This window comes from Danio aesculapii, chromosome 21 (assembly GCF_903798145.1).
Source record: "Danio aesculapii chromosome 21, fDanAes4.1, whole genome shotgun sequence".
Lineage (NCBI taxonomy): Eukaryota > Metazoa > Chordata > Actinopteri > Cypriniformes > Danionidae > Danio > Danio aesculapii.
Genome location: NC_079455.1, coordinates 15,615,306 through 15,628,912, shown reverse-complemented (window position 1 = coordinate 15,628,912; position 13,607 = coordinate 15,615,306). Strand labels below are relative to the sequence as shown.

The 13,607-nt window shown below is 36.9% G+C and overlaps 1 protein-coding gene across 1 annotated transcript in view; it reads right to left on the bottom strand.

Annotated features, from left to right (window-relative positions):
- The window catches only part of LOC130215008 (teneurin-2-like), a 98,845-nt gene that overhangs the window by 55,686 nt on the left and 29,552 nt on the right, over window positions 1-13,607 (bottom strand). Inside the window, exon 2 of the mRNA XM_056446893.1 lies at window positions 3,312-3,587. Within this exon, the coding sequence (XP_056302868.1) occupies window positions 3,312-3,587 (276 nt within the window). The remainder of the gene's footprint in view (window positions 1-3,311; window positions 3,588-13,607) is intronic.

Here is a 13,607-nt window from a genome sequence, read left to right as displayed (position 1 = left end):
ACTGCACTGTAGCATTCATTTTGAAAATGAAATGCAGCACTGGGTACTTCTGGCTACACAATTCGCATTCTCCAGAAACACATTTAGAGCTATATTTTCAGAATGAGCATGTGTTGGAGAATATATATATATATATATATATATATATATATATATATATATATATATATATATATATATATATATATATATATATATATATATAATTAATTAAAATTGAAGGTCAACTTCTGAACCCTTTTAATAATATGTAAAAAGAGAAAATCTAGACCTTAAAATGGATGTAATGAAAAGAATACTCTTAAAATAAGCTTTTTAATGAGTTGATTGTCAATTGGGCATGTTTTATTCGGATAAATCTGATAACTGACGTACCGTACAACCGTACAACTGCAGTCATTCATTCAGATTCAGCAGTCTCTGCATTCACACACTAGCATTTAGAGCTTGTTATATGAAAAGAATAATACACAACTGTGTCAGTTCAACACTCGCTGAAGAGCATCTTATAAATATGACCTGATAACCAGATAAATGCGTAATGCACCACTTGACATTGGAAAGTTAGATGGGCTGGTTTGTGGCAATGAAGTCTTGTTCAATCAAAGAGAAAACGCCACTTGAGATCGCAGGCATTGAGATGATTCCTCTTTGGTCTGTAAATCACTTTGATCTCGCCTATGCAGTGAATGCAGTTCTCAGAAAATGCCACGGCTTTACAAATATTGACGCCTCAGTGTTTGGGAATCATTTAAATAGGTCTTAATCAATGATTCAATATGCTCAATTTCACCCCAAAAGAAAAAAAAGACTGAAGGCCTTTGGGGGGAAATGAGAACATTTCATTTAGATGTCTCATTACACCGGTGTTCGTTGTTGGAACTAATGTCTTACTAAATTACAAATTTTCCACTTAATTTAGATGCACTACCCTTCTGATAAATCTCCAATCACCGGTGTCTTTTCATTTACCTCTTCATTTGTTTCAGTGTTTTTCTCTCTCTCTCTTACCTGATTCTTCATTAGTCTTGTGTTCGTTTTCAGAGTCGATGAGGGAGAGAAGAGGTTCGCTATCAATGAGTTTTTAATGTTTCATCATGCTTAACAAGGCTGCATTTCTTTGATTAAGAATAGTCAAACAATAGTGTCTGGATGTGTGTGTGTGTGTATATATATATATATATATATATATATATATATATATATATATATATATATATATATATATATGCATTTATACATATATAAAGATGACTCTCATATCAAGTCACATGCATTGCTTAGGTGTGATTTTTTTGAGTGTAAAAATCTTGATGGTTCTGTGGGTCTTGTCTATCCAAACTGATCTTTATTTTGTATTTTTTATTAGATTCGAGTCAGGTGATTGGCTGGGCCATTCTACAGCTTAATTTTCATTTTCTGAAACCATTTGAGAGTTTCCTTGGCTGTGTTTTGGATCATTGTCTTGATGAAATGTCCACTCTGGTTTCATTTTCATCATGCTGGTAATGTAGATGTTGGACTGAAGCAGATAGTATTCATTTACAAACAACGAAGGGCAGAGGGTTGCTGAATAACAGAGATTTCAGCTGCTGTCTGGGCTTTTACTGCCTTTTTACATCTCCCTTTCTTCATGTGTTCAATACTTTTTTCCTGTGTCCTTTCATTTTATTACACATAACTTCATTTGTGAACTAATTAGTTTTGCTTTATTTTCATATGGATTCCTTTGGTTGTTATCAACATCCGGTGAAAATTTCAAGTCAACGACACCTTTAAAAATATGCTTTCTGAGAAAAATGGTGACATGTTAAATACTTATTTTCCCCACTGTAGATAGATAGATAGATAGATAGATAGATAGATAGATAGATAGATAGATAGATAGATAGATAGATAGATAGATAGATAGATAGATAGATAGATAGATAGATAGATAGATTGATAGACAGTCTTTGAAGAAGACATTCAAACTACTGCTGAACAAAGCATTACAGAAAAGGTAAATCACACTTTAAGTTTCTCTCTCTTTCTCTCTTGTATTTTATATTACTAAGTTATACTGTAGTAATCTAGTAGTGCTTACTCTGCTTTGTCTTTTATTGGGTTAATGTTAATGAATACCCAGATTGGCCAAGAAATACATGAGAGTTCTGTACACTGATATTGTTTTATGTTGTTCAGCCTTATAATCTTGATCTGTGAGCAAGATCCTCTGTTTTTTTACAGTACTCGATGCAAGAAAATAATTTAAATACTGCATCTAAAGTGATATTTTGGAACTAGAAACTGCTTCAGAACAATAGAATGCTTAGATATACAATATCCTTTACTTGCATGACATGATGAAAATAAAAATGCCTCAGTGTTTGAGAGTCATTTAAATAGTCCTCTTGCAATGATTCAATGAGCTTAATTTCACCCTGCAAAATCTCATTAAACTATTGCACACTGTCGGTCAGGGGAGGCGCCAGGGCTGGAAGTTAGGACAATTATAAGGGCCCACGCCATTTTGGGGCCCTCAGAGATAATATTAGAGGCCCACCAGACCCCAACCCCATTACGCCAATCCCCCCCAAACCAAAGACCCCTCTCCCTCCGGCACAAGATCCCCCTTGTCCGTGACAACCTTAACCCCACTAACCCATTCCCTCTCCACCCACCCTCTTAAATTATGTCCACTTTTGCCCTAGAAATGTTTTGTTAGACTTAGAATTGTTAGACTTTGCCGCAATTTTACAGTTATTTACTGCAAAAACAATAAGCAAAATACCACATACATTCTTTACAGCTCCCTACTGTAATATGCACTGCATTGTGGGTCATTTGAAAACATTTACAGTAACTTACAGCATATTATGAAGTTACGGTATTCTACTGTAATCAGAGTAATCAAGTACTGTAGTTGAAGACAAAAATGAGAGTTAATGAAAAATTAGTCACTTGTTAGGAATTTATTAAATTCAATACTAAATACTAAAAATAAATGTAAACTCTGCTAGTGTAAAACATAATTACAGTAAAAGTACTGTAAAAATTGTCACACTGAAATTTTTTTATGTGAAAAAGGGCATTATACCATAAAAGTTGTGGTAAGGCTCTGCTACTGTAAAACACATTCACAGGTACTGTTAAGGGGTATCTGTGGTAAGTTTCTAGCAACCGTGCTTCCGGTAAGTTACCGCAAAAATACAATGTCAAACAGGGTAATGTCTCTCTAAATGACAGATTTTCCCATTTAAATACCCTTCTGATAAATCTGCAATTACCCGTGTATCTTCATTTGTTTCAGCATTTTCTCTCTCTCTTACCTGATTCTTCATCAGTCTTGTGTTCATTTTCAGAGTCGGTGAGGGTGAGGACTGAGTGGTCTGGGCTGGACAGGCAGGAGCTGCGGCGTGACTTTAGTGGTTGCCTGCTCCACAGCTGGACGGCTCGCTCTGGGGTCATCACACCCTCGGGGTCTGAATCAGCGTCAGACACGGCATTCAGAGAGTATCTGTCCTGCAGCAGGCTTATATCTGAACAGTAAACACTGGATGGCGGAGGAGGCTCACACATGCCCAGATCAGCCAATGCAAAGCTCCCTGAAATAAGAATAGAAGTATTAATGCATGAAAACAAGTGTCTGGAGCCACAATGCATTCCAGACTACTAAAATAGCTGGATCTGTCTGACAAACTGAGAACTGGCTTTGCTATATTACATAATGACAACACGATCTTCATTCTAGCAATCTTCATTTTATGTGTAAGTTAATTGAAGCTCTGTATTGTGCCAGTCATTTTCATTCAGTGAGGCAGTGAAAGGAATGAGTTGAAACTGTGGTAATGAAGAATAAAGACTACAGGCTGTTTTTAAAGCTAGAAGAACATAGAAAGATTGCAAACCTTTTTGATTTTGAAGTAAAATTATTGCGGGAAAAGCTTTCTACATATTGTAGAATCTACAGTGAATCAAATTGGAGATTTTATGTAATGTTTTTCTATTTAATAATAAAACTACAATGATACTAGCAGTAATAATGATAATAATAATACCAATGATGATGATGATGATGATGATGATAATAATAATAATAATAATAATAATGATAATAATAATAATGATGATGATGATAATAGCAGTAATAATAATAATGATGATGATGATGATGATGATGATGATGATAATGATAATAGCAGTAATAATAATAATAATAATAATAATAATAATAATAATAATAATAATAATAATAACCATTATTATTATTATTATTATTATTATTATTATTATTATTATTATTATTATTATTATTATTATTATTATTATTATTATTATTATTATAGTTTTGGTCAATTTGGTCTCTCCTTTGGGAATACATAAAAGAGCTTTTTTAAATTAACACAGGATACTTGTTATTTATTTACAATTTTTGTTTAGTCTCTACTTAAAAGCTCTAAAATGGTGTGATTGTACTTTATTTTTATCTATTTATTTATGTTTTTTAATATTAATTTCTTTTTTTTCATTTTTATGACTGTACACTCTGTAACACATTTATACATTTCAATGTTAATATTTTGTGAATGTGGGCATACAATAAAAAATAAAATAAAATAAACTTCTGATTTAAAGTAAATAAATAATTAACAATAATAAAAATACATACATACATTTATACAATAATTACGTAATTATGCGCAATAGTTAAATATTAAAAAGAAGTAATTTTGAAAAAAAAAACATAATGAAATTATAATGCATACAATATTGTAGTATTGTATATGTACAGTGTATATACAGAGTATTTGTGTGTATAAAGAAATAAAGTGAGAGTCAGATATTTTAAAACTCTTACTTTAGAGTGATGTTATGAAACGACCGATATTTAATGATTTCATAAGCAGCTAAAAACATTATGCTGATGTGCTTTGCATCCAGCTGCTCACCAGGCTTGGGAAAAATTTAGCAAGAGCAACCAATTGAACATTTGCATTTTGCACAAATACAGGAGGAAAGCACCGATATGACTGCACAACATCAGAATTAAAGGGCAGTTCACTCAAAAATGTAAATTGCACTGTTAATTTTTTCACTTTCAGGCCATCAAGAAGGTGACCTTTTCTTTAGTGAAACAATAAAGAAGGTTTTTAGCTGAAACCCTAATCTGTGGTGATTCATAAAATGGAAGTCAATGGTTACCAGCACTTCGAGAGTAAAAAAATACAGACAAAACTAAATTAATATTAGTGGATCAAGTCAATTTTCTGAGGCTGTGGACTAAAGGCAATAAAGTTGTAAATAATATTTAGCTTCTTACACAGACCAATATTTTTTGCTTTATAGGAGCTCAATGTGTGGCACGGTGGCTCAGTGATTAGCACTGGTTCGAGTGGAGTTTGCATGTTCTTCCCGTGTTTGTGTGGGTGTGAGAGAGTAAGGGTGTTTGCCAGTACTGGGTTGTGGCTGAAAGGGCATCCACTGCATAACACATATGCTGGATAAGTTGGTGGTTCATTTGCGGTGGAAAACCCTGATAAATAAGGAACTAAGCCGAATTAATTAAAATTTTAATTTAGTTTTGCACATTTGTGCCTTGTTCACTTTTAAAGTAACATTGACTTGACTTTTATGAATCATCAAGGAATAGTTTCAGCTAAAAAATACTCTTTAATGATGTACTAAAGAAAAAAGTCTTCTTAAATACCCCGAGACTGAGCTATTTTTATTTTGGGTGAACTATCCCTTTAAAAAGGGTTGAGGAAACACAATAGAGTCACACAGGGATTTAAATAGGAGGTTTTGAGGGTGGATTCTGGTCCTGCACCAAACACATACCTACAGTATGCAGTGCGTACCTGACAGGTAATAACCAACTGCAACCGGGGCCAGCTCCACGTAAGCTGTGAGTGAGAACAACACGTCCCGCCATCATTTAATAACAAAAACTCGCAACACAATGCAAAAGTTGCACCGCACACAACAAACCTGCTCCAAATAACAGAAACTCTTGGCTGTTTTCATGTGTGGAAAAGTCATGGGGAGCACTCGGCTTCCCTGCTGTTGTCTGTCTACTCCAAAGGGAAAAAACTTCCAAGGTGTAAATTTGAGATAGTGTCTAACTGAACAGCCAGAAGGCATTCTAAAGAAAAAGAAAATCTCCCAGAAGGGCCCACTTTATAGAAAAAAGGGCCAAAAATTCTGCTTCCTCCAGCGTGTTGTATGTTTAGATGCAATTTCCCCACTTTCCTCAGACACCCTGGATGGGCAGGACACTGCAGGTGAATAAGGTAATAAAAAATGAACTAAAAGTTTTCACCATACATTCCTGGTTGATAGATTGCATGAATAATTGCAATTTGTTTGTATTATAAGTTGTTGAAAAAATTGTACATTTAAATATGCAATTTTAAAGGTAACATTATTTCATTAAATGGAGTTACTTGTTAACAAAAGTTCACCACGCCTCACTTAGCCTCTTTAACATTACCAGTCAACACTCCTGCTTTTCCAAGGAGTCTCCCAAAGTTGAGACCCATGTCCCGCCACCCACCAATTTTGTTATTACTCCCAGAAAACTCCTGTAATTACACCACACCCCCAGTCCTCAGCTTTTTGGTACAGTCTGTAACACCCCCGGTGCGCCAACTTTGGTAAAGTATCCGATCGCAGTGGCCATCCGCAACCTGGTCCATAGTGTAGTTACTAACAACACAGTACAGCTACTAACCCAGTTTTCAACTGTGTTATTCAGACAAACACCCCATCCCTCACCCGCCCCCAGTCTCCGGGAAATTCAGAGACAAATGTTGGCAGGTAAGCTCTTTCACCAATCACCTACTCCCTAAAACTTATTTAAGGCAGACCAGCCCAACTCAGACCAACTCATTCTCGAACCCACCCTCCCTCACTGTATTTTCTTGCTTCCCATTAACAATCCTTATAACCCTCTCTTCCCTTCTTGAATCGGGGGACGGGGGGTGGGGGGGTCCTAATCACCCTACCAAAACATTACAGATACGGTACCCCCACTCGAAGTCTCTGTGAATCATCATAGGACGCCTGATCAACCTATCTACTCCATTATTTTTCCTCTTACTGGCGTTCCCCTTCATCCCACTGTTACCATCCCTTTTCATCCATTCATCTCTAAAATAAAGTCTTGCCAAAAGTCCATGCTGGTGAAGTATTCACTATAGATGTTCTAGATAAAGTCAGGTATAAAAATTTGTTTCACTTTTTGGACATATTAAATTCAAACGTTTTGATAGAAGGGATTTGGGGAATTTACTTGTATTGCTCCATAATTACAGAAAACCTTTTTTAAAATAAATGTTGTATATAATCAAGCAAGTTATTTGTGAGCATATCCCTTGATACAGTACATATATTCAAAATGCAGATACAATGGTAAAGCTTGATTTATGTTAAGTGCTGCTGAAATTGAGATTTATGGCTCAAAGCAGGAGATGAAAACTCACCTTGAGAAAATAACATTTAAAAATATGTATTGCAATTGAAATCTACAGAGACAAATTCATTGCAAGCTCATTCTGAAAACGTAGCCCTGTATACATTTCTGGAGAGCACCAAATACGTCCTAGGAGCTGCTTTTTTGCAGTTTTTATTTTCATGAATCCATGAGAGGCCGCTGTGTACACTTTTTAAAATCTCAAATTTCTCTTGCGAGTGCCATTCGCTCCTGCTCTTCTCATGTAAATCCACCAGAGGCAGTTGTCGACTGACTGACCAAGCGACCCATACCCCCTTCCATAAACCCCACCAATAATGTCTTAAAAAGCACAGATTCTCTTGCGAGTACCATTCGCCTCTGCTCTTCTCACGTAAATCCACCAGAGACTGCTGTCGACTGACTGACTGACCGAGCGACCCATACCCACTTCCCGCAGTGTTTTGAAAAGCAATCCAGAAAAAAAAAGCACTGATTTTTACAACGTTTTTATATTTTACCACATTCTTACCCTGCTAATTATTTGCTTGTTTTCATTTTTTGGCTCTTAGTCCTTTTTTAGTACTCATCATCGAATATGGTTAATAAATATAATGGTAATTATTAGTATTATTATAGATATCAGCTGTATGTACCAGCAATTAACAGTTGTATTGCTTGATTGGTATGGTGTACGGATCTTTTATTGGTACCTTCTCTTGTCGATTAGCACCACACTTGTCTCACTTGAGTAAAAATGTAAACCATACTAAAACATTTTTGGTACGCTGAAACATTTCAGATACTCATTTGGGCATACTAAAACAAATCCTCCCTGCGTCTCAAGCGTCTCCATTTTAGTTTAGTCATATTTTAGTCTTCTTAATCATTTTAGTTATAGTCTAGTTTTAGTCGACTACATTTTATAAGATTTTAATAGACTAAATCTACTCTAGCAAGAAGTTTTTCCATTTCATTTAAGCAAAAGCACATTCTTGGGTAAATAATAAAGATAAGAGTTTACATTGATGTGAATTTTGGGATGATTCCCTGCTGATGTCGCTTTAGTTTTGTTGTTTTTATCAGCTATTTCCTCCCCACACGGTTTACATTTTTTTGTCTTGACATCAACAGTGAATCTTCCTTTTCTCTCAGCTGTTGCTGTTACAGTTTAATCTGACAAACGCACCTATGGAAGATGATGTAATCGCATTCCGCGTCTACTGTGGACCAGTTACTTTTCAAATGTGCATGTGTGCATCATGCATCACACACAAAGATTAATTCTGATTGGATAATTTCCCAAAAACTTTTTATTAGTCAACGAAAATGTCAGTATATTTTTATTGTAGTAGTCATCATCATCACTTAATTTAGTTTTTGTCTAGTTATTGTCAGCAGAAACCTGTTTGTCCTGAAAATTGTGACGAAAATTTTCGTCAACAAAATTAACATTGGTCTCAAGTCCATCAACGTACGTTGCGAGCCACTAGACAAACTGGTAACACCAGGAAAGCTGTCCATACTGAGATAAGCGGTCTCCTGGTAAGTGCGAAAAGGAACAGCATCATGCCCGCCCCATAGCGTTCGTTTTAAAGATGAAATGCAGCCATACGTATTTCTGGCTACATAATTCATGATCGCCAGAAATGTATATAGGAGTATGTTTTCAGAATGAGCCTATATGTGTTAGATAAATTGACAAAGTGCAACAAATCAAACGCTTACGTTTATTTTGGGTGTTTTCTTTATATTAGCCCGGAAAATCCATTTATGAAAAGCTAAAAAGGGCAAAATCTGTAAACTGGCAGATGCAAAAAAAAAAAAACCCTGCTTTTGCCTGCAGTGTCTCGCCTTAAAGTGAATATCCCTTTTCAGCAGGTGCTAAAATCAGACAGAGTGGCAAGGTCATTTGTTGAGGGAGGGGTTACCATGGCAACATTGCATTTCTAGCATGCGTCAGGTACAGTGAAGCGTTTCAGCGAAATGCATGAAAATCTCCCTTCTCTTCAATCATCTGTTTTCAGGCCTCCGACTCTCTCTGATGGACAAAGAGCCCTGCTGTGATGCAGATGCAAATGTTAACACAGCCCGCTAAAACTGTGAGGACCCATCAAAACATTCCAGGATTCGCAAAAACAAGACATGCTGTTTCAAATCCCTGGTGATTTGAAATGTTCACATCTTCATGCTCCCACAGCTAAAGGGTTGTTTCTCAAGTCCTAAGTGTACGGTGAGAACTATCAGCACATATCAACAGCACTAGCAGGGTGAAGCAATTTTTAAGGTTAATATTCAGATATGCAGAATATACAGGCTGATTTAGTAGAACATGAACTACTGTTAGAATGCTTTCAGATGACATGAAGAAAGAAAGAAAGAAAGAAAGAAAGAAAGAAAGAAAGAAAGAAAGAAAGAAAGAAAGAAAGAAAGAAAGAAAGAAAGAAAGAATACTGTATCGAGTGAAAATGTAAAGGTAAACTAAAATGTGTGTGTGTGTTTGTGTGTGTGTATGTCACATCAAGAAACTTTTTTTAATTACCAGTGTGTGTCTACCTTGTATTTCGATGGTTGCCCAGCATTCTCTATTAATAAACTTCAGCTAGTACAAAATGCAGCTGCCAGCAGGGCCGTGCACAGGGTGGTGGCCCGGTGGCTAGAGTCACTGCCCCTCTGGCCCCCCACCTCATGTCGATCTTCACTTCGTTTTCCGTGACCCCTCCCCCCACTTAGCATGATTCCCGTGACGATCACCCCACCACCCAGTTACTATGATTCTCGTGAACGTCACAACCCCCCATCCCGCCCTAAGCGTGATTCACATTGCGTGATTTTTGCGATCGTCACCATAATCCTTTGCCTACAGTGGCAGATCAGCTTGCTCCGGCCCTTTGAGCACCTGCCCATTTAAGAGTCTGTGCACGGCACTGGCTGCCAGAGTTCTTCCCAGGTCTAGAAAATATGATCATATTACCCTTTTTTTATCCTCTTTACACTGACTGCCTGTTAAGTTCCGTATTTATCATAAAATATTGCTTCTTACCTATAAACTGTAAATAATCTAGCTCCTGTTTATCTAACCAACCTTCTGTCTCGCTACAATCCAACCCATTCTTTAAGATCTTAAAACTCAAGGCTTCTGGTAGTACCTAGAATAGTAAAGTCGAGTAAGGGAGGTCGAGCCTTCTCATTTATGGCACCTAAACTCTGGAATAGCCTTCCTGATTTATCTTTTTTACAGCATACAGATTTTACAACATACTTTTTTAAAGCATACAGATAATGCATCACATAACAGTATGATGCATGAATGTGCTCCACGCCAGTGAGCTGGCTTGACATCCACCTGCGGGACACACTTCTCCTTAATACACCAAACATTGTGTTAAAAACTCTCATTTTACATGTTTGCTTTACATGTTTGTTTTTATGTTTGTTTAAATAACTGCTATTATCATTTATAACACTCCATTTTTATATCTCATTTATATACACTATACACAGCAGCGACGCTAATTATTTCTTTATTCTATATATCCACCAAGGTATATTCATTCCGAAGTCCCTAGAGACTATGCAGTGCCATTGATGCGATCCAAGACTTGTGAAGAGATGATCCCGAGATATACATAATCCTGGACCAGGCAGTATTCTGAGCTGATGCTGTGGTCATTATAGAGGAATGGGGTGCATGAGACCTGAAAGACCACCATGACAGACAAGTCTCCGCTTTGATGATTTGGGCCAGCCTGATCCTCTACCGGTGACCTACTCACACCTGCAGCTTCTCCACGAAAGAAGTTTAGCATCTCCAGTCTCCGAGACCTAGACTGCAGTTCCACACAGGAAGTTTGACCAGAAGAATAATGGTCGTGCCCAACAGAGCCTAGTCTCTCTCAAGGTTTTTTTCCTTCACTTTGTCAATTGGTGAAGTTTTTTTTCCATGCCACTGTCGCCACTACCTTTATTGGATTGGGAATTGTGAGGCAGCGCTTCAGTGAATTTGCTCTTCACACTAAACTGAACTAAACTGAACTTTAATTTTGAAATTTGGACTTTACTAGAACTATGTTGGGCTGCTTTGACACAATCTACATTGTGAAAAGCACTATATAATTAAATATGGATTGAATTATATATTTCTCACATTGTTGGGAAGCAAATGTCTCCAAAAGTATAGCAATATTAGTACATTTTGACCTTATGGGAACATTGTAGGGATAAAAACTCATAATTTACAGTTGTACAGAATATATAATTTGTAGAAACATTATGTCTATGTGAAGTCCCCATAAAAATAGCTGTAAAAGTGTGTGTATGTGTAATAGGGTATGTTACTTACTCCCAGGGCCATTTATATCAAGGTTGATATTTAGCCTCACCATATTGTTGTTTCCTAACATCCAGTTTTTATGAGGTGAGTTGTTAGCCCAACACTCAACCCCCCACCTGTAGAACCAGGACATACACACATACACTGCGGACAATTTAGCTTACCCAATTCACCTACATTACATGTCTTTGGACTGTGGGGGAAACCCACAGTTTGCCAACTGACCAATTTGATCCAGCAACCATCTTGCTGTAAGGTGACAACACTATATCTACTGTGCCACCGTGTCCAACAAGAAGGTATGTTAATACATTAATATCATGTTAGAGCGTTAATTAATTTTCCATTCAAGTTGAATTACTTGAACATGCGATTCAGGCATTGTCTGCATGTTATACGATTCCGCACGTTTACGGGGGATATGTCTTGCATTTGTACCGTCTGGTGGAAATTTGCCTATATTTGTGCATTTGCATTGACTTTGTATTTTATGAATGAATGTTCTGAAGTAAATTTTTTAAAATTCCCATGCGCATGTTAGTAGGGAGTAGTGGACATTGTAGCGATCCTGTAATTCTAAAGAAAGTTCAGGCATGAAACTCACATCTATCAAGCTTATCTGAGAGCAGTGTGGTACAAGAACAGGAAGCACTGATGGAATGTTCACCTAATTATCACTAAATACCCTGGCAGTAACAAATAACTTTGGTTTAAGGTTTAATGTCATTAAATGAATGCTAAATTAAAGATTTAAGATATTCTGAAAACGTAGTCCCGCGGACATTTCTGGAGACCACTAACAATTTAGCCAGAGGTACGTATGGCTGCATTTAATTTTTTTTTTAAACGAACGCTACTGGGTGGTGTGATGCTGTTCCTTTTCGCGCTTACCAGCTGACCGCTTACTCCGTGTGGAGGACTTTCCCGCCACAGCCAGTTTATCCAGTTAGCTCGTCGTGTATGTCGGCGGACTTGAGACGCAAAGAGGAGATGACCATGACGACGGGGTTCGAGTCTGGGGAAGAGCGGTTCCAGAAATCAGGTAAGACAAAAACAGAATCCAGAAAATAAAATGAACGAGTGAATAACAGGGTGAGAATGTGGCAAAACCTGAAAACATGGTAAAAATCCAATGAGGGCTTTTCTTTTTCTGGACGACTTTTGTAAATCGTTGGTTGGGTTTTAGGGAAGTGGGTGGGCGGGTCAATTGATAAAATTGGTTGGGTTTAGGGAAGGAGGAGGGTGGGTCAGTCGAGTGGCCGGCTGGTGGTCAGTCATCCAGTCATTCAGCCAGTCAGACAGATGTTCGGTCGACAGCGGCCTCTGGTGGGTTTACGCGAGAACATCAGGCACGAACGGCACTCGCGAGAGAAATTTGTGATGCAAAAAAAGCGCCAGCAGCGGCCTCTCGTGGATTCGCGAAAACAAAAACTGCAAAAATACGTACCTCCTGGGATGTATTTTGCGGTCTCCAGAAAGATCCACGGAACTACATTTTCAGAATGAGCCTGGGTTGGTTATGATAAGTAAAAAGAATAGTGCTTTAAAAAAACACCCCAGTTGTTTAAAGTATTATAGCATTTTTTTAATACTGTATACCAGAAACTTTAAAATAAAAGAACACAATGACTACATTTTAATTTATTTTTGTCTTTTGCATTTAAGAATGTAATAAATCACAATTATTTTATAGAAATTATTCACGATTTAAATATATATATAATTTCCTAGAACTATCAAAAAACAATGGTCTTACATTTAATTTGGATATATAATTAATCAAGTAGAATTGGTGAAGCAATCTATTTATATTTTACACAGACAGACAGACAGACAGACAGA